General features: G+C 36.5%; 1 protein-coding gene across 4 annotated transcripts in view; it reads right to left on the bottom strand.

The window, feature by feature from the left end:
• The window catches only part of MAPK8 (mitogen-activated protein kinase 8), an 81625-nt gene that overhangs the window by 25210 nt on the left and 30323 nt on the right, over positions 1-26092 (bottom strand). For all 4 annotated transcript variants that reach the window (XM_037803752.1, XM_037803751.1, XM_037803754.1 and 1 more), the window contains 4 exons: positions 19648-19818; positions 16009-16138; positions 12342-12400; positions 12111-12249 (listed from right to left, as the gene is read on the bottom strand). In XM_037803752.1, the coding sequence (XP_037659680.1) occupies positions 12111-12249; positions 12342-12400; positions 16009-16138; positions 19648-19769 (450 nt within the window). In that variant the 5' untranslated portion in view covers positions 19770-19818. The remainder of the gene's footprint in view (positions 1-12110; positions 12250-12341; positions 12401-16008; positions 16139-19647; positions 19819-26092) is intronic.

Raw genomic sequence — 26092 nt, 5'->3', positions numbered from 1 at the left:
CCTTACAACTAGACAAGGCCCCACAATTACACCTAGTTAATGAGATGTGAGTGGGAACAAAGAACAGGCAGGCCAGTGCACAATCTCCCACTGACTTTTCCCCTGCTCTGGTGACCCTCTGTGGCCTCCCTGGGCTGGAAAGAATAGTCTTTATTCCCACCATGACTATCTTGGACACAAAGTGTGGGAAATAAACCTCTGTTGTGTTATGCCAAAGAGAATTCAGGGTTTATTTGTTACTTCAACATAGTCTAGCCTATTCTAATACTGAAATTGTTCTCCGGAATGGGGTATGATAAAAACACAGGATGGGGGCTTGGCAACTGAGAAGGAAGGAGCACGGAAATTAATATCAAACGTTGGAAAAGCAATCCAGGTTAGACAGTCGCAAAACAATTCATGATGCTGTCACCTGCAATAACTTGGAAGGCAGAGCACTTGCCTTACGAACCTGAAGCCCTACAACAGATTGGCAAACTACAGCCTATCTGCTTTTGTAAGGAAAGTTTTATCAGAACAGTCACACTCATTTAATATTGTCTATGGCTGCTTTTGTATTACAATAGCAGAGTTGAGTAGCTGTGACAGAGACAATATCATCTGCAAAGTCTAAAACATTTACATATGGTCCTTTACAGAAATGTTTGCCAACCCCTGCTCTAGAAGAGGCTGAAAAGCAGAACCTTAGTAGTGTGTGTTGGTGGCTACTGGCTGCAACTGGCAAGGCATTACGAGAGAGAGAAGAGGAACACAGAGAAACCAGATGCTTTAAAAGTAGAAATGACAGGGAATAATCCAGAATTTCAGACTCTTGCCATCTGGGAAGGCTAAATGCTCCCAGACCCCTAAAAAAGAACAAGTATGGCAGACTATTTAGCAAATACCGCCTACCCCCACCACCAGTATACTTACTGATGATGGGCTTAGTCATGTGACTTGTTTTGGCCAAAGGAATGTGAAGGAATATGATATTCACCAGATCTGAGGAGACATTTTAAGTGTGCTTGCTTGGATTAGCTTGGTTCTTGGTCTTCTGCACTTCACCACAAGAAAAGGATGCCTCGGGGAGGCATTCCTTCAGCTTGGCTTCCGGAATGAGAAGCATACAGAAGAAACCTAAACCGAATCCGTGGTCTGGAGTAGTGCCATAAAGCCAACCTGCAGACCCCTGAGCAAGTCATCCATGTTGTTCTGGGCCACTGATTTCTTCAGTCTGTTTCTTATGCCCTCACTTTCACGTTAACAATTCAGAAAGTCTTTGAGGGAAAAAGACCTGCAAAATCTTTCAGCTGATGAGATTGCTTCAGACTGCCAAGACAAGCCTGAAAGCTTAAAAAAGGTAGATTCAAGACAGTCCACACTAAGCCAAAGAATCTGGGGCTAGTGAGCCAACAAATATGCTTTGAAAAGAACTGTAATCAAAAGATAAGAAGACTCTTAAGCTTCTGAGAGAGCTGTACTATCAAAAAACTCCATAACCCTGTGAATGCCCTATGAAGTATTTACTGATCCAGTGGGATTTTGAACTCCAGGAACTATACAGCAAAGTCTAGAGACACTTGACTGTCACAACTGGGGAGTGCTGCTGGCATCTAGTGGGCAGAGGCCAGGAATGCCATGAACATCCTACAATGCACAGGTCGGCCTCTAAGAAGAAAGAATTATTCAGCCCAAAATGTCAATAGAGCTGAGGGTGAGAAAGACTGCCTAAAAAATGACCTTTGGGCCCCAACCTTTTTAAAGGAGGAAGCAAGAAGAGCTAGCTGGGAGCACCAAGAATACATTCTTCAGTACCCAGTTTAGATATATTCTAGGAGGAATCTCCCACAGCGTGGAGCAAGGGACCCCAGAAAACAATGAATGTGGTGTTCCTCCTAGAGAGCAGATTCAGGGCAAGGGACACAGAATGTCTACCTAGCAGAATTTCAAACTGAAACTAAGTGATTGTTTTGACTCCCCCATTTTCAGTTTTCCAAATGGGATTGTTCATTATGTATATCCTGGTCCCATTCCACCACTGTATCTAGGGCTTGGGGGTAGGGAGCAGGGTATGTGGAATGGCCAGATAATTTGGTCATTTTTAGTTCCTGTTTCTGGCCAGGAGGAGCAATGCCTGGTTCTGTGTAGAGATCACTATGCAGCGCAGCACAGAAGCTGGAGATGAATGCCTAGATGGAATGGGACTTTGGGTTATCTCCCCTGTAGAGCAGGTGGCCATGTACCAGGTGTGGAATAAAGGGGACAGAGGAAGGCCTGAGAACCAGAAGAGTGGACAGTGGCAGGGAGCGTGGTGGTCATCAACACTCTGAAATCCACTCTCCTTATATTTCTAAGTTCCCTCACAATGTGGCAGGTCCTTAAGACTAGTTCTGCCAAAGGGATTTGAGTGCAAGTGACCTGTGAGCCAATATACACCATTTCCAGCTTCCCCCACCTCCCACCCAGTGACCAGCAACTATCTAGATGGTGGAGCCCCATGCAGATTGGGCCTCTGGGTCACTATGTGGAACAGGGTCACCCCTCCCCCTACAGTCTGGATTTGCACTAGACCTCCCAAGGGACGAGAGTTCAGGTTATTTCACCAGGAAAGCAATCTCAGTCAGCAGAGGTCTAGTCAAAGGTGAGGGGAATCGAGAACAAGTAGCGGAGCACAGGGTAAGGATCAATCATGGCCTCAAGCCCAGCTACAAAAGTGGGAACTGTAGTTCACCTATTAAGCCAAGAAAACAAACCAAACAAAATCCTGGAGGAGCAGATTCTAGAATTTACTGTATGAAGAAAGTGGGACCAAGTGGTGCAAGGGTGGCCCAAAGAGGGTGCCTTGACACCTACTCAGATCCCAAGTTCAGGACTGAGGCTGCTGGGAGTGTTACCCACTGATAGTTCTCAGCAAATCTCACTGCAAGAATTGTCCTCAGCCAGAGAGAGCCACCCTTTCCAAGGCTATGCCCCTCCCCAAGGACAGTGCGCCTAAAGGGTACACGGGTCAGGCTGAGGCATCAGCTGAGGCCTTGGGAGTGACTGCACCCAATGCAATTCCTCCCTCTGTCCATTTACTTCCTTTATGCCCACAGATGCAGATCCTGCAATCGTTCCCAATAAACTTCTCACACATTTACTTCCACCCAAGAGTATGTTTCCCAGACAGCCTGCCCTAAGTAAAGGCATAATCTTCTTCAAAGGGGTAAGAGACTCCAGTGTATCTCTTATTAGCTCAATTTTTTTACATTATGTAAACTTTTTCCAGTTGCATTTTATTTTTAACATTTAATCTGTCGTTACTGAGGGAGTATGTTAGAGTCTCCCAACATTAACTGTGTTTGTCCAGTCCTGGTTCAACTCTACTTGTCCTGCTACATCAAGTTTCTTCATGGTTACTCCTCCAAAGTAGACTGTACCCCTCATTTTTACTAAATGACTGATCCCATCAAATGTGTCTTCCCTACTCCCACCATATTCTACTTCACCCGGTTAATATACTTACCCTTGTTTTCATCTTTGCATTTTCCTAGTCCATCTATGCCAACACTTTGGCTTTCAAACTTTGAACCAAGTTTCAAGTGTCTGTTATTTAGGTGTGAAATTTTTTTTCTTTTGTGATAAAATCTGAACTTTTTAAAAGGTTAATCCTATTTACATATATATAACATACACAACTGGTCTTTTGTAATATAATATTTCTTTTTACACTTCCTACTATCTGCTTTCTTTTCTATCTTCTACCATTCAGTCTGGGATTTCTACTCTATCCTCCTGCTATCCCAAGTAATTTGGAAACTTTCTATTTGGAAGATATTACTTTACTAAAACCAAATTAACTTCTCACAGTAGCAGAGTATTGTCCTAGTCTATAGAATAAAGGCAACAAACAAAAATCAGAAGTTTAACTTATCTGCTCTATTTCACACTGTGTAAGAATAATGGGGTCAGGAATATAATATACTCTTCCATTTAAGGATATTTCTATTATGTTGTTTAAAGATTATAATAGAGTGTCAATTATTATAAGTATCAGAGCTGTACTGAAGGCAAATAGGATTGCAAGGGGTTGTTTAAAGGCATGTGTCCCACAGATCAACACTACAAATATAGATAGGTGCTTGCATGATATACTTCTAAGGTATAACCTTAGTACAGAGAGTCGACAACAGAATGGGATATGGGAAAAATCTCCCTATTGCATATTAGGGACTATAATTAACAAGAATACCATAACAGTATCACAGATACTAGGGACAAATAATTAAGGGCTGAAAAGAGCTACGAGGTGTTTTGGGTCATGAGAATTATTTAAAATGGAGAGGGATGAGGACTGTACAACTGAGTGATGAATGTGAGATACGGACAGATTATTGTGACATAACACATGCTACATGAATTTAGGAACCCTCTACTTTATAAGTCAAGCCCTCGATCTTGAGGTTTGCTCTCATGAAATTTATGGTTGTAAAGGGAAGGCTAAGCCACCTATAATTATGCCTAGAAGTCACCTCCAGAGAACCTCTTTAGAGAAAGTCAAATGTGGACTTTCTCTAAGCCTAACTCTGCAAATAAATTCATCACCCTCCACCCATGAGTCTCCCTGGCAAACGTGGGACATGGATTCCAGACATGAGCCTGACCCTGGCCATGAAGGGGTTGAGAATGCCTTTTTAACCAAAAGGGGGGGAAAAAGGCAACAAAATAAGGTTTTAGCGGCTAAAAGAATTCAACTACAGTCAAGAGGCTGTCCTGAGGGTTACTCCTATGCAAACTTCATCCAGATATGTGAAATGGCCACAGTATGATAAACCCAAGTCAACAGTAGTCCCCAAAATCCTAAAGAATACCCAGATCCCTATCTGAGATTCTATAAAAGTTTCACTCACTAAGTTTATTCTTCAGAAACTTAAATCCTCCAGAGAACTCCTATGCCAGCTAAGTCCCAAAACCTCAGGGCAATAGCCTCTTCAAGAACATCAACCAGATGTTACTCCCTTTTCCTATAATGTCGATACCCCTTTTCAAAACAACACCAAAAAGACTGCATTAGATATGATCTTACAGCAGTTGCATACATAATATAGATTTGGTTAGAATGATAATTAAGGGTAAGACCAGACAGCTACATAATTGTCTTTGTTTTATAAGTTAATGTGACACAAATCTATGCACTTATTTTATGTTTGGTTATTACAGGCAAGACATTATTCCACTGAATTAAATAATTTTTCAAGGAAGTATTCAAATTAGATGAAATATTTTTCAAAAACACAGTAACTTATCATTAAAATTAGAATTTAAAAAAACACATCCAGACAAAAACTTGTACATAAATGTTCACAGCATCATTGCCAAAAAGTGGAACCCAAATGTCCATCACTATGAATGGATAAATTAAATGAGGTACAACCATTCAGTGTAATATTGTTCAGCAATAAAAAGAAAATGACACACCGATACATGATACAACATCGATGAACTTTGAAAATATGCTGAGTGAAAGAAGACAGCCACAAAAGAACACATACTGTATAATTCCATTTATATGAAAGGTCCAGAACAAGAAAATATAGAGCAACAGAAAGTAGATTAGTGGTTGTTTAGGATAGGGGGTAGGGTAGAGGATGTTCTAAAATTAGACCATGGCGGTAATGATTCTATAACCTGTGAATATACCAAAAAACAAACCAACCAAACAAAAAAAAACCCCACAGAACACTGAAGTGTATATTTTAAATGAACAAACTGTATGGAATATAAATAAATAAAGCTATTTACAAAAACTAGAATAAAAAATATAAAACATTTCTGTACATATTTTGAGTTTATACAGGAAACGAAGCTCTGCTTTACATGCTTCGTAAAGACAGCAGATTTACTACTTCATATCAGAGCAAAAATAACCTTTCCACCACTCCACATAAACTAGTGAAATATGATCCTCCAAGAGTATGGTGATAGGCAGTGCCATCAGCAAAACAGACACAGTAATTATAGCAGTAAGGGTCTGTCGTTCCACAGAAACACACAAAAACTGTCAAAATCAACTCCGTCAGAACTCTAGAAATACTCAGATTTACAGCAACCAAGTGAAAGCTGATTCAAGAAAATGGCAGGAAGGCTTGCTGGTCTTTTAACTTGCCCTTGCCCCACACTTCTACACCCTTCCCCAGCCCAGCAGAGGTCCCTGAAGTCAGTATAAGGGCTTCCAGTGTGGGTTCCTGGTCCTGGGTTTTCGAGGAAGCAGAGCAGGTCCTATTCTCAAATAACTGTGCCTGTCTGTTTTAACACATCTGGGAGTTACCTGCAGGATGGATGCAAGGCTCCTGCCTTTGTTTCACACAGCTGTGCAGAGGGTATTCCTTGAAAACTGTAAGATAAATTAACAATCCACTGATGCCTGGAGCAAACCATTAAATATCAGGCAAACAACAGACATGGTGAAAGCCTGGTAAGAAGAGCTGGAGAGAGATTCCTTAGAAAATTAGGGCACTGAAAAGCAACTGCATCCGTCAGGGAGTTTAGAGAGCAACCCACACAGGCAGGGCAGGATGCAGGCTCAGAAAAGACCTGAGGAGACCCTAAGCTTTTACTTCTCGCTGATTTCTAGGCTCAGCCCAAAGAGGAAGTGAAGACTAAGGCAGAGTTGTAAACAACCTAGCTAAGTGACGAAGGAGTGCCCCAACAGAGAACCAATTTGAAAAGACTGAGATAGTTTTTTTTTTCTTTCATCCCTTGGATTTCTTTTCTTTTTCTTTCTTTTGCTCTAGGCATTCAAGGAAATCTCTTAAATCTCTAATCACAAGCTAATGGAACAGATTTCAGAGATCACACACAAAAAACAGTACATACTTTAAATAAAAAATAGTTTAGAAAAGTCACTAAACAAAAGACTACAGCCTACAGCAAGCAACAAAACAAACCCCGAAGAGGGGGAAGAATATGATTTCCAGAGTTACCGCATAAAATTCCAAATGTCCAGTTTTCAACTAAAAACTATGAAGCATATAAGGAACCAAGAAAGTATGGCTCAATCACAGGAGAAATTAACAGAAATGGTCCCTAAGGAAACATAGACAAGGGCTTTAAGTCAACTGTACTAAACAGGCTAAAAAGGGCTAAAGGAAACCATGGACAAAGTGTTAAGCCAAAGGACACCAGGAGAATATCTCAACAAATAGAGAATATAAATAAATAGATAGAAATTATAAAAAGGTGCCAAATAGAAGCTCTGGAATCAAAAAGTACAATAACTGAAATGAAAAATTCACTAGAGGGTTTCAACAGTAGATTTTAGCAGGCCTAAGAATCAGTGAACTTGAATGTAAGACAACTGAAATTACACAGTGTAAGGAACTGAAAGGAAAAAGAATGAAAAAACATGAACAGAGCCTATAAGACCTGTGTGACATCATCAAGTGTACCAATACATGCATAATGGAAGTCCAAGAAAGGGAAGAGAGGGAAAAACGGACAGAGTGGATATTTGAAAATATAATGGACCAAACTCAAATTTGGTGAAAGATATAAATCTACACTTCCAAGGGAAGCAAAGAACTCCAAAAAGGATAAATGCAAAGAAATCTGTATTGAGTCACATTAGAATCAAACTATTAAAAGACAAAGAGAATTTTGCAAGCAACAAGAGAGAAGTGTATCATTATGCACGATATTCAAAGCCAGTATCTCATCAGAAACCATCATGGATGCCAGAACTAAGTGGGACGACATGTGCAACGTGCTAAAAGGAAAATACGATCAAAGAAGAACTCTATATGCAGCACAACTATCCCTCAAAACTGAAGGAGAAATCAAGACATTCCAAGGTAAACAAAAGTGGAAGGAGTTTGTTCCTACTAGATCTGCCCTGCAAGAAATAACGGAGTCCTTTGGGTGGAAATAAAAGGACAATGGACAGTTACTTGAAGCCACAGGAAGAAATAAGAAATAAAGAACACTGGTAAAGGTAATTACACAAATACCAAAGCCAGTAGCAGTTTGTATTTTTGGTTTGTAACTCATTTTTCCCCCTATATAATTTAAAAGACAATTATTCATCTCTGTTAATGGACATACAATGTATAAACATCAAGGGGGAAGGACAGAGCTGTATATGAGAAGTTTTTCCATTCTACTGAAGCTGAGGTGATACCATTCAAAAAAAGATTGCTATGTTTCAGACATTAATTGTAATCCCTATCAAAACCACTACAAATTAAAAATTATAGAGAAGGAGATAAGAAAGGTATCAAAACAGGATACTACTAAAAATCAATTAAATACAAAAGGCGGCAATAGAGGAAATGAGATAGAGCAAAATGGTGGAAGTACACCCTTCTTATTAGTAGTTATTTTAAATGTAAATGAATTAAATTCTCCAATTAAAAAGCAGAGATTAGAAGAATGACAAAAAACATGATCCAACAAAATGCTATCTATACAAGACTCACTGTAGATCCAAAGACATGAGCAGGTTGAAAATGAAAGGATGGAAAATGTATTAGATGCAAACAGTAACCAAAAGAAAGTAACACTATTATCAGTCAAAATAGACTTTAAGTCAAAAATTATTATGAGACAAAGGAGAACATTATATATTGATAGAAGGGTCAATCCATCAAGAAATGATAATTATAAACATATTCACACCTAACAACAGAGCCCTAAAATATATGAAACAAACACTGACAGAATTGAAGGAGGAAATAGTTCAACCATAGTAGTTGGAGACTTAAAATACCCTACCTTTCAATAATGGACAAAACCACCAGACAGAAGATCAGTAAAGAAACAGAGGACTTGAACACTATAAACCCAATAGACTTAATAGGCATATACAGTACACTCCATCGAAAACCAGCAGAATACACATTTTTCTCAAGTGCACATGGAACATTCTCCAGGGTATACTATATGTTAGGCTACAAAATAAGCCTCAATACATTTCAAAAGACTGAAATCATCCAGTTTCTTCTCCAACTACAATGGAATGAAACTGGAAATCAGTAACAGAAGGGAAATTCGAAAATACACAAATATGTGGAAATTAAACACAAGAATGGATCAAAGAAGAATTCACATGGGAAATTAGAAAATATATTCAGATGAATGAAAATGAAAATACAGCACACCAAAACTTATGGGATGCAGTGAAAGTGTGCACAGAGAGAAATTCACAGCTAAAAGGAACAAAATCAGAATACCCTAATTTTAACTTTACACCTTAAAGAACTAGGAAAAGACAAACAAACTAAAAAAAAATCCAAGAGAAGAAAGGAAATAATAAATATTAGAGTGGAGATAAGTGAAATAGAGAACAGAAAAGCAACAGAGAAAATAAAACTGAAGTGGTTCTTTGGAAAAAAAAAATCAATAAAACTGACAAACCTTCAACTATACAGACTTAGGAAAAAAAAAAAGATGATTCCAATTACTAAGTCAGAAATGAACATAAGGACATTACTACCAACCTTAAAGAAATAAAAAGGATTATTAAAAAAATACTATGAATAATTATCAACAAATTTGTAACCTAGATGGAACAGAAAATTCCTGAAAACACAAAAACTACCAAAACTAAGAAGAAATAGAACAGACCCACAATAAGGAAACAGATTGAATCAGCAATAAAACACCTCCCAACAAAGAAAAAGCACATCACAAGAAAACTACAGCTCAATATCCATTATGAGGAGATGGAAAAATCCTCAACAAAATACTAGCAAACTTAATTCAGTAGCATACTGAAAGGATGATACGCCATGCTCAAGTGGGATTTATTCCAGGAATGCAAGCATGGCTCAAAATTAAGAAAATCAATTTATGTAATACACCCCATTAACAGAATGTAGATTAAAAAAACCCACATGATCTTCTCAATTGTCACAAAAAGGCTTTGACAAAATAATACCCTTTCATGAACAAACACTCACAAAATTAAGAATGGGAGGAAATTTCTTAACCTGATAAAAGACAGGTAGGGAAAATACACAAGTAATATACTACTCAGTCTTAAAAGACTGAAAGCCTTCTCCCTGAAGTCAAGAGCAAAACAAGGATGCCTGCTTTCACCACTGAAATTCAATATTGTACTTGAAGGTCTAGCCAGAGCAATTAGGCAAGAAAAAGAATTAAAAGGTATACAAATTGGAAAGGAAGAAGTAAAACTATTTCTATACACAGATGACATGATCCTATGTATAAAAAATCCCAAAGAATCCACAAGTAAACTACTAGAGTTAATAATGAATTCAGCAAAGTTGCAGGTAATTTAATAAGATCAACACCCAAAAACCAGTTGTGTTTCTATACACTAGCAATGAACAATCCAAAAAGGAAATTAAGGAAACAATTTGATACATAATAGCATCCAAAAGAATAAATACCAAGGAATAAATTTAACCAAGGAGATGAAAGTCTTGTACAATTAAAACTACAAAATTGAGGAAAGAAATTAAAAAAGACATAATGAAATGGAATGGCATTCCATGGTCATGAACTGGAAGACTTAATGTTGTTAAGATGGCAACACAGTGCTACCTACAGTGATTTACAGATTTCAACACAATCCCTATCAAAATTCCAAACAGCTGTTTTTGCAAAAATAGAAAAACCAATCCTCACATTCAAAGAGAACTGCAAGGGACCACAAAAAGACAAAATGTTCTTGAAAAAGAGAAAAGTTATGACTCACACTTCCTTATTTCAAGATTTATGGCACAAAGCCACAGTAATCAAAACAGTGTGGTACTGGCATAAGCATAGAAATACAGGTCAGTGAAATAGAACTAAGAGTCCAGAAATAAACATTTCAACAAGGGTGCCAAGACTTCACTGGGGATAGAACAGTCTCTTTTAACAAATGGTGCTAGGATTTCAACATGCAGAAGAATGAAGTTCAACCCTATACATCATGCAATATACAAAAATTAACTCAAAATGGATCACAGAACTAAACATTAAGAGCTAATAATAACACTGTCAGAAGAAAATGGGAAAATCTTCATGACTGGATTTGGCAACAGATTCTTGGATATGACATCAAAAACCTGAGCAACAAAAGAAAAAATAGATAAATTGGACTTCAGAATGAAAAACTTTTGTGCAACAAAGGACACTATCAAGAGGGTGAAAAGACAACCCACAGAAGTGGAGAACATATACCTGGCAAGTTTAGGGTCCAGATTATATAAAGAACTTTTACGCCTCAACAAAAGACAAAAAATGGGCAAAGGACTTGAATAGACATTTCTCCAAAGACTACGTACAAACGGCCAAAAAGCACATGAAAAGATGTTCATCATGCCTTGCCATTAGGGATATGCAAATCAAAACTACAAAGAGACAACACTTCACACCCACTAGGACGGCTATTAAAAAAACAAAAACAAAAAACACAAAACAGAAAATATCAAGTGTTGGCAAGGATAGGGAGAAACTGCAAATCTTGTAAATGGAAAACAGTCTGCCACTTCCTCAAGAAGTTAAAACCAGAATTACATGACTCAGTAGTTTCAATCCTAAATATATACCAAAAAAAAAAATTGAAAACAAGTTCTCAAACCAATTATCTGTATAAGAATGTTCATAGCAACACTATTCACAAAAGGTGGAAACAACCCAAATGTTCATCTGTGGAAAACAACCCACTAATACACAAACAGATAAACAAAATGTGGTATATACATACAATGGAACATTATTTGGTCATAAAAAGAAAAGACAGTCAAAAACACTGTGCCAGACATAAACGATATTCACACATTTTCTATTCAAGAATAGAAAATTTCATAGATACAGAAACCCTTCTGCTAACTGCCAGGGGCTGGGGAGAGGAGGGAACGGGGAGTGACTGCTCACAGTCCAGGGTTTTCTACTGGGTGATGAAAAGGTACTCGGACTTAATATAGGTGGTAGTTGAATTGTCATTGAATTGTATACTTTAAAATGGTTAATTTTATGTCATGTGAATTTTACCCCAATAAAAGAGTTTAAAGAATATATTTTTTTCTACTAACCCAACGAATAATTCCAGCAGAATTTTTCTACACGTTAAAATGGTTAATTTCATGTTATGTGACTTTTACCTCAACAAAAGAGTTTAAAGAATATATTTTTTTTCTACTAACCCGATGAATAATTCCAGCAGAGTGAAGGTGCTTGATTCCACACAGCATCTGATAGAGAAGGTAGGACATTCTTTCGTGATCTAGTTCCATCTGAATCACTTGGCAAAGATTTGCATCCATGAGCTCCATGACTATGTAACTTTGAGAGTGCAAAAAGATGACAGCTCAAGTATGCAGCAACAATCTAAGAACAATGTCCTAACATTAAAAAAATTTAATTATCACACTTACACATCTTGAAATTCTTCTAGGGACTTCTGTGGTGTGAACACATTCAAAAGGCCAATTATCTGTGGTAAAAACAGAGAGAGGAAAAAAATTAGAAACTACTTTATAATACTTTCACTCGGGAACTGCAAATCCAGAATTAAAAAAATTCGCTACCAGTTTAAAAACTTTCATATGTTATGTTCTAAGCTAATGCAATCTCTTTTCTATTCTATATATTAAAACTTTATCAACAGAAAAGCTCCATATTATCCATCCCATTTATGAACACTCTCAATTATCAGGGACCTAAATTATGCAAATCTCTGCATAATTTGTCAAAAGATCTTACATACCTTCTGCCAGCTCTTATGTTATGCAGTATCTCCACCTACTCCCTTTCCCCTCTCCCTGATTTTTCGTAACACTGAACATTGTTAGTTTTCCTCATTCTCCTTCCTTCTTCTGGTTCACCCATAGGCAAGTCTTCTTCTCCACCATTCTGTTTTCATCCCTCTTCTGTTCTGTTTGTATTGTACCCTTTCCCTGGGTGATATTATCTGTGTCTTTCTCTCCAAACAGCTCTATGTGGATAACTTCCAAAAATGCATTCAAAGCCCTGACTAGCTAACACATCTCAGATACACAACACACTGTCACCCACTCCTTTACAGTAGAAAGTTCTGAATGATCTTTGACTCCTTCACTATACACAACATAATAAATACTCAAAAGGATTCTATCCATTCAATCATCAACCTGAACTTCAACCGCTTCTTTCCATGCCCAATGCTACTATGCAAGTCGAGGATTCTAACATCTAGACTTTCACGATATAATTACTTCTAAAACTAGGCTCCCTAACCAAGGGTTTTCTGCAAATACAGCTACCATTTTACTGCCTGTAATATAAAGAAAAATGTGACCATATTACTCACTTCTTCAAAAACTTCAAGGCAACAAATAAATTCCGACACTCCAAGCAGTACATTCAAGGCCCTCCATGATACAACATCAATCCACTTTATCTTCTATTAAGTCCTCTATTCAGTTTTAAACTTTAGCCACAATAAATTAAGTTCAGGAACATAGTTGTTTTTTAAGCCCTCGATCCCTTTAAACATAGTTCCCTATGCTTGCCATTTATCTAGTGAACTTAGTTATCTTTAAGATTGAACTCTTTTGCAGAGTCTGACAACCCCTAATCCATGACAGAGCTGAAAGTCCCCACAGTGCCTTACATGTTCTTATGAAATTCAACACACTGTCATACAGGCTCATTTTCACAAGAGCCTTGTCCTTACCACACCAGGATTCTTACTAGAATTATGTGTTATTCACTTTCATAGACCCAGCACATAGCATGGTACCTGACACACACTTCTAAAGTGTTTGTTAACAATTTTACTTAGGGATGGGAATGTTTTTCTAGACATAAACTTCATGAGGGCAGAATCTGTTATTCATCTAAGCACAAAGCTTTGCTTATAGGAGGCATTCAAACATTTGTTCAGTGAATAAATTCAGGGAAATAATATTCAGACCAGAAAGGATAAGACAAATTTGTTTAAGACAGAAGTGATTCAAAGGCGGCATCTAACTGCTCTGAATGAATTCAAGTCTCCTAATCAGAGTAACTGAACACATGGAGACTTGGAGAAGTAGTAAAATTGCTCTTACTAATATCTTTGAAATCCTTGAGTAGAAGAGAGGCATTAATGATTATCAAGACATACAGAGAAAGAAAGTAGATTAGTGGCTGCTTAGGTCTGAGGTACAGGTTTAGGAGGATGATGGCTAAAGGGTAAGGAGTTTCTTTTGAGGTGATGAAAATGTTCTAGAATTGACTGTGGTGGTGGTTGCATATACCTGTGAATATACTAAAACCACCGAATTGTACACTTCAAATGAATAAATTATGTGGTATATTAATCATACCTCAATAAAGCTGTTATAAAAAACATGGAAAACAAAGAAAAGCAGCAGTAGATCAGAGAAATGCAACAAGACTTGGTATGTAAAGGTTCCAAAAAGGTATTCTTGAAAATATTTCTAATAATAACATACATGTACATAAGATGAAGAAATGAGGATAACTGGATAATTTTTATAGTTAGACACATAAAATTGTTTGCAGTATTTCCAAAAGTTGCTAATGAACCAATCCAGCTATTAGGAAGGCATCCTGAGCAAAACTGAGAAGTGAGCACAACAAATGAAAAGTCAGAACAAAGACGAAAAAAGCAATCCTAATAGTCCAGGAAGAGGAACCAAATTTCATGCATGAAATTTAATAAGGAGAAAAAGAAAGTAATACATTCTATGTTTAATTCCCCAAAAGAAAAAAAATTAATAATAATAATAAAAAAAAGATGGGGAGGGTGAGATGTGACTTATTTATACAGTAAGTTTGCATAAAAGAATAACGTGCTTAGATAATGTACGTCAGGTGGTGACGTGATTACCAAAAGGCATCCACAGTTAAAGAGAAGAAGCATAGGCCTGAGCTTTTCTGGGAGGATTCAAGCTGACATGGATTTACTTTACTCTGTTCTCAGTGAAATGACATATCAAAGTAAGTTCAGAAATAAGCGACCACGTTAAGAAAGAACCTCAAAAACATCTATGAGAAGAGTGCGGAAAACCAGAGATGTACAGACTAATGAAGAAATATTTCGTGTAAAACATGAAAGTATTTAAAAGGCAAGACATTACAAAAACATCTACCAGGAAGTGGAAAATAATTCCAAGTGTGCGGCACCATTTGGATGGATCAGCGCAGCCACCTCTGCTGGAGGCCAATCACGTGAGACAGGCTTTCTACACCCTCCACTGCATCCAGGTGACCATCTCTCTTGGCAGTCAGTCAGGCTTGAGAGGGTTAAGTGACTTGTCCCCAGTGAAAAACCAAGGCAATGCTGCTACTACCACTGCCACAAACCCAGGTTGCCAGGCCAAAACAGGCAGGAGCGGCTCTATCCATGGGCAAAAAGCCACCAGTAAAAAAAAAAAAAAAAAAAAAAAATGCCTGGCTCCCAGCTGGATAAACAGCTGCCACAACTTCCTTCAGTGCAGCTCAGCACATGTTAAGTTTCAGAGTTAAGTTTCCTTCAGTGCAGAGCTGAGTGCAGCTCAATACATGTTAAGTTTAGTAATCACATCACAAAATGTGGGCTAATTCCAATATTTTCAAAAAGTTTCTGCTAAACTACTTTATCATCATTAAACACAGAGTGATAAGTGAATACTGCCATCACTTAAAGGAGTGGGGATGGGATGGGGGAAGTAATTTGAATTGTAGATCCAGTATTATTAAACAAAGTTCCAGTGTCAAAGTATAATTGAAACGATTTCATCTGTGTGCTAAGATGAAGATAGAGCCCAACAGAGAACAAAGTAGAAGATGAGATCAAGCCCAAATAAGTTCTTCTAAAGTACTCATCTCTTTAAAACTCCTGCTACAAATCAAATGTCATAAAAATTACACATACAGTCTAATGTCAGAAGCCGTTTTTCTTTTGATAATTTAAAAGTTGAGAACAAACTTCACACTGCAGAAATATATCCATTTTAAAGAAGATTTCAACCCAGAACAACTTAAACCCTCAATACTTAAAAATCGTCTCTGATATTTACATATTTATGAATACTGATTTCATCTATACTTAAGAAAACTAGTATGTTCACTTACATTTTTGTGATTAACACATTTCATAAGAACTAGCTCTCTGTAAGCCCGCTTAGCATGAGTTTGATTCTGAAATGGCCGGCTCAGCTTCTTGATTGCAACATTTCTTTCAAGAATGGCATCATAAGCTGCACTGCAATTAGAAATTTAAAAACAAAAACAAAAAATCAACCAAAAAGTTGTAAAACTGAATTTATGAAATACTCATGCAGATTCCTCACTTTCTCCAAAGATAAATAACTGGATCAATTTCGTATTCTTTATTTAACGTATTTCTTCTATACCTAGATTATGGCATATTCCGACAATGTATACCAACTCTTTCTTTTCTTTTTCTCTTGTTTGCAACTGCTTCTTAAAATGTAAAAGGAGTCAAAGAGACAATGCGCTATGAAGACAGGGACCCTGCTTATTCACTGTGTGTCCTCAGGATCCAACATGCATGCACTGGGCCAGCATGCCCAGCTGTTTAACGAGCATGTGAGTCCACTAGGTAGCAAAGCTGAAATGAGTATTTGCCCCTGCACCTACACAAAGGGAAGACAGGGTGGAAAGCATATGTGGCCAGGAATTCTACTCAAAATATCCCTGCTGAAGAATTCTACTTAAACACATCACTTCTATCCTCTTTGGACACAAAACTAATATAGAAAGAGGAAAGGACATACAGAAGTACCGATAACTGAAGAATTTTGTAATTTAAAAAGTAAAGCACTTAAAAATTTGTTTTTGGAGGATAAACTAAAAGTCAAAGTGTTAAAAAGTGCAAATGTTAGATTTCAGGACATCAGAAGTTATTTCATAATTGTCAGTGAAACCTGTAATTCTGGGCCATTGACATCATATTCATTACTCTTTACATCTTCATCTATGCCATGACACTGAACAAACAGTACCGGTAGTATAGCCAGAAAAGAGAAAATGAAGCATGAATAAGGGAAAGTGCCTTAAAAAATACAGAATTTTGTTACTGAAAGAGATTTTAAGAAGATCTCTTGTGGATTCACCACTGCCTGATGCAGGGCCAGAAGTCAAGGGACTTGTCCAAAGTTAGCCAGAAAGCCGAATGCAAAGTTGGGACTAGCAGACTAAGACATGTCCATGTTTTTCATACTGGACCACACAATGCACAAATACTCTATATTTCTGTTTATGTAATAGTTGGAAAGTCAGCACTACTGATTAAAATTTCTCTCACCTAACTGAAAACTTGAATTTTTTTGTAGCCATCTTCCATATCAAATATAGTGTAGAACTATATATATTAACAAATTGATACTGTATGAGTGGGCACATCTATACAATCTATATATACCATGTAACTATTGTGTGTCTGAGTGTCTAAGTGTATATACATACATATGTGCACAACAAAATATACATACATTAATGTTATAATTCTTACTTTAAAAATACAAAATTTATAGATGTGTCTTGCCCAACACACACACACACACAAAATATTAGGGGTCATACAAAAAGATCAGAATTTTTGACTCTTCAGAAAAAAGCAGGTTTTTATTTTTAAGATAAGAAAATCAAAGAAATACTTCAACCTCTAAAAGTTCAAAAGCATCTGAGTGGATTTCTCTATTTTGTATCTGAATAAATCAGATTTCTAAGTGTTGATTCCTAAATATGCAAAAATCAGAAACATCTGGGGATTTAGGGGTTCCAAACCAGTGAATAATATTATCTTTATTTGGGGTCCAGAATAATTTTTTTTAATTATTTTTTTATTAAGTTCTTCAGTTGATTTTGATAGTCACAGGAGTTTAAACAATTTTTTGCTTCTATTTGCCTGTATCACAGTAGTTTTTTGATGGAAATTATCACCTTACGTGAAAATTTGAAGATATTTATTCCTTAGGACAGGAGCAGTCAAGAGAGTTTCTGAAACAATTTATTTTTTAAAAATTTTTGTATGCCAAAGAATTTCAATACGGACTTACCTGAGGATAAGTGAAGGCACTGAAACATATTTTTAAACACTATTAAGTATTTTATAAATAATATAATCTAACCCACACATCAACTCTATAAATGAGGTGAGAAAACAGGCTGAGAAGTTTTAACTTACCAAAAATCATAAAGTCAGCAAAGCACAGAGCTAGAATCTGAAACAAGAGCCGGCTTTGCAAATCTTTGTGATACTGACTTGATCACATCATTTTCAGTAAGTTTAATTTGTGGTTGTTTACTTTCTTAAAATAAAATGACAATCAGCTAATAATGATTTATGAAATGATCCCAGCTTCTGTAATTTTTGATACCATGTATTACTTCAAGAATTGTGAAGAGAATAAAATAATTGCCAATGTTCCTATTAACGCAAATTTGTTACATCTTACTATCTTACCATAGTTGTCCTGAATTTGTTTTTAAAGAAATATAATTTTATAGGTAAAACTCCTTTCCCTTTATTCTCAGAGATTAGCACTACCCTGAGTTTGGTGTTTATGCATACCTTTATAATTGTCTACATATGTATGCATCCATAAATTATAAATTATATATTATATAAATTATTTTATATCATTATATATATTATGTATATTATAAATTATATCAAAATGGTATCATAGTGTATGTATATTGTACCAATAATGGTGTAATACCTGTATATACCTTGCCTTTAAACAGAACACTGCATTTCTGAGATTATCCATGTTGCTACTTATGGCTGTGGTTCAATTTAAACATTATAAAGTATTTCCCTGTATGAAGACACCACAGTTTTTCTTTCTTCTCCTACTAGACTCAAGGATATCTCCAATTTTTGCTATTACAAAAAGTGCTGCAAAGAACAGCGTTATACATGTCTCTTTGTGCACATGAGCAAGAGTTTTGCTAGAACCTCAGAGAATTACTGAGTCATAAACACTTATGATTTTTTAATAGATTCTGAAACAAATCTGGTTCAAGAAGAAGTAATAAAGATGTAATTGTGCTTGAGTGAGGTCTAGAATTTCCCAAAACACTAGCTATTATGCTAAGTTAGAATCTAAAATCATTAGCAGAACTATCCCAAAGTGCACTTTCTTTCAGTTTATAAGGAATTATGCTGATCTATAAAGCCTGGGCCTGTTGAAGAAATTAGCTTGTAAATCAATTTAAAGATACATATGAGTTTTGAAACACATACAGTGAAATGATATTAGCTGACTCTATTCCCCAGGGTAAAATAATATTTCTGAAATTCCAGAGTTTCATTGTGAGTATGAAAGTGATGATTAAGTGAAGCTTCTCATTAAACAATTAGCTATGGGAATAGAATGTATACAAGGAATTAATAAGCATGCCACATTCTTTCTTGATATAGATATTTATCTCTACATGGCTTACGGGCAAGTATTTAATCACTGTTTATATTTACAGATGACATTGCTGATTTATAAAGCTATGTTGATTTTGATAGCCACACAACCATCAAACAATTTAAACAGTTTAAACAATTTTTTGCTTACTATTTGCATTAATCCCTAAATAAAACAATTTACCATATTATTATGTTAATTTAATCTTTATAGTTTTAATTTAAATTTTTTAGGAAAGTTAAATATTTACCAAGGTATCTATTATGAAAAGAGAAAAGGTAGTAATTAAAAATTCTTTGCCTAATTTTTCAAGGCAAAAACTTACCATACTATTCCTTGAGCTCCTGAGCCTATAGGTTTTAAATTCTGATATCGTTTCAGGACTGTGAATGTAGAATCTCCAATCTCTACACTATAAAAATTGCTGTCACGCTTGCTTCTGCTCATGATGGCAAGCAATTAATTTTATGGCTTCATCCAAAAATTCACCAAAAAGCTGCAAAACGGAACAAAATGTGATATTAACAAAATGACCTTATTTAATCTCAAAATATAAACTCTCACTCTCTATTAACAGACAGTAGTACAGATTGCTAAATCACGTTAAGAGCTGCTTCATTAAAAAAGAAAAATAGAAAAAAACACCACAGAACCTAATTAGCATCTGTCATACATAAAGCAAGCAAATAATGATAAACAAGTTTTTAAAGTCAATTCCACAGTTGAAATTTTAAAACCAGTTATTTTTACATGTTTAATACAGAGTATTGAAATCTTAATTTTTGTGGGAAATTGATAAAATTTTTGTTCAAAAGTAACAGTTTCATTTAAAGTTTCAGGTGGGGAAGAAACAACCAGTAACAGACTAGTTAGTCAGCAGGCATAGCCCCTACCTACCGAAAAAGGAGCATCAGAGTGTAGGGGGGCTTTCACTGTAACAGACAGAGGCCTTCAACCTCTTTACCCCAGCAGCCACATCCTGATATAATGCAAGTGCTGAGGTTGCAATGGTTGAAAGGATGAGAAACAGGGTAGAAAATATAAGATCAAGAAGAGAGAAAGAACATTCAGTATATTAGGATATGAAACACAAAGCAATATTGTTCTGAACTGTTTCAGGCCTCAAAAGCAGGGACCAAGTTCTGACAACAGTTCTTTACCACCTGCTGGATTAAAAGTCAAGACAGTCTTGTTCTATCCATTTAGGTATTGGTTATTTACAAATCTATTAACCACCTTTACTATACAAAAGTAGCCTATTCCAAAATGCATGCAAGACAGTGCTAACCTACTTTTGCCCTCTGATAAACCATGAAACCAGTAAGGTCTGAAGAATTACTGGTTCTTTTGTGGCTGTGAGATAATGCTGGCATAAAAAAAAAAAAATCTTAAAACTTACAATGCGAAGAATTAAACAAATATTTACTGAAGTGCCTACCATGTGCCAGACACTGTGCTGTGATCTGCGGCCAGATCTTGCAGAGGCTCCTGAACTTGGAAGAACTGAATTTTAATGGGGGGGAGGGAGCCATGGGGAGGTGGAGGGCAGGAGGGAGGGAGAGCAAGCCTGGAAACAAAAAACCTGAAAGGCTATGACAATAATCCAGATGAGAGAGAGAAAATGAATGAGGATTCTTCGGTCTGATGGAGTTAAAATTAAACAAAAACTAAACAAGAAAATCCAAACAATGTAAGCTTTACAATAGAAGATTAACAAAATGGAGGTAACTGAGGAATTAGATAAAGGAGTCAGATAAATGAAAGAAAGGACTAGAGAAACAGTTCCAAAATTAGTAAATGAACTAATACGTAATAATCCTAAGAGGACAGAGGGGCAGAATGTTCTGAAATGAGATGCTTCATAAATTTTAAGTGGACAGACTATAAGCTCAAAGACAAGAATTTTAGTAAGGATTTAAAAACTCAACCATATTCATACAATGATTAAATATGGGTACTGGCCATCCAGATCAATCTCCTACCTTAACTTGAATTCCCTCTTCCCTACTAAAGTAGGAAAGGAAGAAGGAAGAGAAGTGGGAGGAGGAGAGGAAAGTGTGGGTGCCAGGCCCTTCATCCAGCCCTCCAGCGACCGAGTCTCAGAGACAGAGGACAGAGACAATAGTGTGTTCAACTGCTGGAAGTTTAAACAGGCTTCAAGCCAAGTGATCCAACTGTGCCTGCTGGTGACAGTTCCTATGTCTACCTGGAAGAGTGCATTCCTCTCCTAAGAAAAGTAAAGACCAGGAGAGAAATAGGTATTCTAAGGCACGTCACAGGAGCTGACTCGCTGTTACCAAAGCAGGTAACAAAAAGGCTGTGCTTCAGAGTTTCTCGAATGGCTGGAAATCAAAGAAAAAGCTGAGTAGATCCAGGAACATGCACCTGGGCAGGTTTCCCTTTCTGTTAAAAGAATAAAGGTCGGGAAAAGAAAAGGCTTCTTCCCATTCTCAAAACCAGGTGGACCAGCAACAAGAGTGGGGTTCATGGTGCCCTCACAGTCCAAACAAAGCAGTGGCAGCAGATAGAGGCCACCCAGCTGGAGGTATCCTCGGCTCTAAGAAGCCACAGACACCACTCCTATGAATAGAAGGAGACAGAAATCTCTACTCACTCATATTCAGTCATGTAAACAGTTTTGAGTCCCTGAGTCAAAAACTATACTAAGTACTGTGAACACCAACAGTAACAAGAGCTGGAGTTTGCAGAGCTGCAGTTAAGACAGAAAAAGAGACTATGATGATCAGTGACTGCTATACATGTGAGGACTCTGAAGGGATGGGGATACCAATAGGGGGTCAGGAAGGGATTCCCCTGCCAAAGCGAGGTTTGTGTAAGATCTCAACACTGAATATAAGTTAACTCAGCAGGGAGAGAAAAGAGTTCTTCAGGCAGAAGAAAGTGCATGCAAAGGTACTCAAAAATTTACCAATTTTTACATGGGAAAAGTCCACACATTGCATACTAGGGACTATAATTAATAGGAATATCATACTAGCATGATACAAATACTACGGACAAACAATTAAAGGCTGACAAGAGTTACGACATGCTTTGGGTCATGAGAATTGTTTAAAATGGAGAGCGATGAGGATTACATATCTAAGTGATGATGATGTGAGATATGGATGGATTATCGTCGATATAACATACGCTACGTGAACTTAGGAACCCCCTACTTTATAAAACAAGCCCTCGATACTGAGGCTTCCTTAGGTGAAACTTACAGCTGTAAAGAGGAGGCTGAGCCCACCTGTAATCATGCTTAGGAATCACCTCCAGAAAACCTCTTTTGGTGCTCAAATGTGGACTTTCTCTCTCTAAGCCTAAATTCATCACCCTCCCCCTGATCTGGGACAGGACCCCCAAGGTTAATGAGCGTTCCTGGCGATGTGGGACTTGGATTCTGGGAATGAGTCTGACCCTGGCATTGAGGGACTGAGGATGCCTTTTTGACCAAAAGGGGGAAAGAAAGGCAACAAAATAAGGTTTTAGTGGCTAAGAGAATTCAAATAGAGTCAGGATGTTGTCCTGGAGGTTACTCCTATGCAAGCTTCACCTAAGATATGCCCAATGACAACAATATGATAGGCCCAAGTCAACAGTAGTCCCCAAAACCTTAGAGAATACCTGGATCTCTATCTGAGACTCTACAGAAGTTTCACTCACTAAGTTTATTCGTCAGAAACAAATCCTTCAGAGTGCTCCTATGCCAGCTAAGTCCCAAACCCAGAGGCAATAGACTCTTCAAGAACATCAACTAGGTGTATCCCTTTTGTTCATAAAGTTGACACCCCTTTTCAACATGAACAGGTTAGGGTGGTCACTGCCCAGACATCTCTGAAGATCAGGAAACTGATTAAACTAGAGGAAGGAGTAGCAACAGAAAAGATGGAATTTAACAAAGGATTATGATTACTGAATCTCTACATAATTTTCTTTTTCTTAGCTGCTAGGGTATTACAATAGTTAGAAGGAAAGAATTAAAAGTGGAACTGTAACCCATACCATCCTTTGAAATTTGTTCTATAGCTACTTGTTAAATTGTAATTTGAAAGCTATACCTTTTTGTATATATGTTATATTTCACAATAAGGAAATAACTGAAACAATGGTCCTATATAACTCATAACAACTTTGAAAATTTCCTATATATCTACTTGTTAAAATCATACTTCGAAAGATATTACCTTTTTTGTATATATGTTATATTTCATAACAAGGAAATAACTGAAACTGTGGAATTGTAACCCATAATATTCTTTGAAAGTTGCTCTCTACTTGTTAAACTGCACTTGGAAAGCTATCACTTTTATGTATGTATGTTATATTCTACAACAAAAAAAATATGGTAAAAAATTTACCAATTTTAACTGGAAAATCTGATGGCTTTGATAAATACATTTGTAATCCTGTAAGCACTACCAAAATCATTTCTATCATCTCAAAATGTTCCCTGACGGTGAATCTCTATCCTCTGCCACTGGACCCTGTTCACCACTAACCTCCTTTCAATCCTAGTACTTGTGCCTTTTCTAGATTCTCATGCAAACATAATCATACAGTGGTGTAATCTTTTATGCTCGACTTCTTTCTCCCAGCCTAAGGCTTTTAAAATTCATCCCTGCAGTGCTCCATTTTTTTAAACTGCAAATTTTATTGAGATATATTAACATACCATATATTCCATCCAAAGTATATATCTCACAGTATCATCACTTAGTTGTGCAATCATCACACTCAATTTTAGACAATTTTCATTGCTCCAAAGAGAATAACAGACACACAAAAAGGAAAATCCCAAACACTCCATATCCCTTACCCCCCCATTATTGACCCCTAGTATTGGTGTGGAACACGTTACTGTTCATAAAAGAATATTAAGGTATTACTGATAATTATAGTCCGTAGCTTGCAATAGGTCATTTCCTCCCATATACCACTCTATTATTAACTCTTTGTACAAATGTCATACATTTGCAGTAGTTCACGCAAGAACTTTTTTATATTTGTAGTGTTAATCGGGGAGATACAAGACTTTAAACAACCGCTTTCAATCAATTCACCTACAATATGGCACTTTACTTATAATCCCAATAATGAACTACCATCACCTCTATCCATTTCCAAACATTTAAGTTTAACCTCGTTAACAATTCTGTAAATTATTAGGCAACGGCACCCTATTCTCTGGCTACTGTCAATCTCTAGGTAACCTATATTCTACATTTTATGACTAAGAGTTTACACATTCTAGTTAATTAGTGAAATCGCACAATATCTGTCCTTTTGTGTCTGACTTACTTCACTCAACATTATGTCTTCAAGGTTCATCCAAGTTGTCACTTGCTTCAGGACCTCATTCCTTCTTATTGCTAAATAGTATTCCACTGTATGCATACATATACCACATTTTTTTATTACTGATTACTATCTCTTGGCCAGTACCACAATGTCTTGACTTTAGAGCTATATTTTAAGTCTTAAAATCAGGTAGTGTGATTCCTCCAACTTTATTCTTCTTATTCAATGTTGTTTCCAGTTACTTTGCCTTTCTAGATCAATTTTAAAATAAGCTTGTCATATCTACAAAAAAATTGCTAGGATTTTGGCAGGAATTGTATTAGAATCTTTGGAAGAACAAACATTTTTAATTCAGATTTAATCCAACTGGTTGGTTTATTTTCTGTTTTGTTTCTCCTTTTAAGGCTGGCTTTGCACATCTGATCTAAGAAATCACTGCCTGCTGCAAATCCACAAAGATTTTCCTCAGTGCTTTCTCCTAAAAGTCTTATGGTATTAGCAATCAAGTTAATTTTAATCTATGATACATTTCAAGTTAATTTCTGTGAATGGTGTAAGGTAAAGGTTAGGGCTCCCTGTTTTTGCATTTGGATGTCCAATTGCTCCAGAATCATTTATTGAATAGATAACCCTTTCCTCCATCAAATTTTCTTGACATTTTTGCCAAAAGTGAAATGAACATACATATGTGGTTCTATTTCTATTCTATTAATCTCTGTATCTATGCCTAGACCAATAGCATAATATCATACCTCCTGATTAATGCAGTTTTATAGTAAGTCTGGAAATCAGCTAATGTAAGTCATTCAACTTTGCTCTTTTTCAAATTATTTTGGCTATTCTGGGTCATATGCATTTTCACATAAATTTTAGAATGAACCTGTCAACTTCTAAAAGACACCTGCAGGGATACAGATTGGAAATGAATCGAATGGTATATATCAATTTGGGAAGAAATGGCACAATAACAATTTTTAGTTTTCATATACATTAACATGGTATCCATGTCCATTTATTTGAGTACCCTGTAAATTCTCTGAGCAATGTCTGTAATTTCCAACATACCAGGTCTTGTACAAATTTTGCTCAACTTGTCTGAAAGTATTAATGTTTCTGATGCCATTATTAGTAATAGTTTCTTTTCATTTCCAATTATTCATTGGTACTATAGAGAAACACAAATAATTGTTATTAAATGATCTATCCTGTGACCTTGCTAAACTCACTTTAGAGTTCTATACCTTTTTTGTATTCTTTGAGATTTTCTACATGCCCAAGCAGTTTTATTTCTTCCTTTCAAATGTGGATACCTTGAATTCCTTTTCTATTGCGCTAGTGATAGTCTCTGAAACAATGCCAAGTAGAAGTGATGCAAGCAGATTATCTTTCCCTTATTCCTGATCTTAAGGGGAAAACCTTTGGTCTCTTACCGTTAGATATGATGACATTACAGGATTTTACTAGAT

The sequence above is a fragment of the Choloepus didactylus genome, chromosome 15 (genome assembly GCF_015220235.1).
Source record: "Choloepus didactylus isolate mChoDid1 chromosome 15, mChoDid1.pri, whole genome shotgun sequence".
NCBI lineage: Eukaryota > Metazoa > Chordata > Mammalia > Pilosa > Megalonychidae > Choloepus > Choloepus didactylus.
The sequence above is the reverse complement of the archived record's forward strand: the minus strand, read 5'-3'. Positions and strand labels throughout refer to the sequence as shown.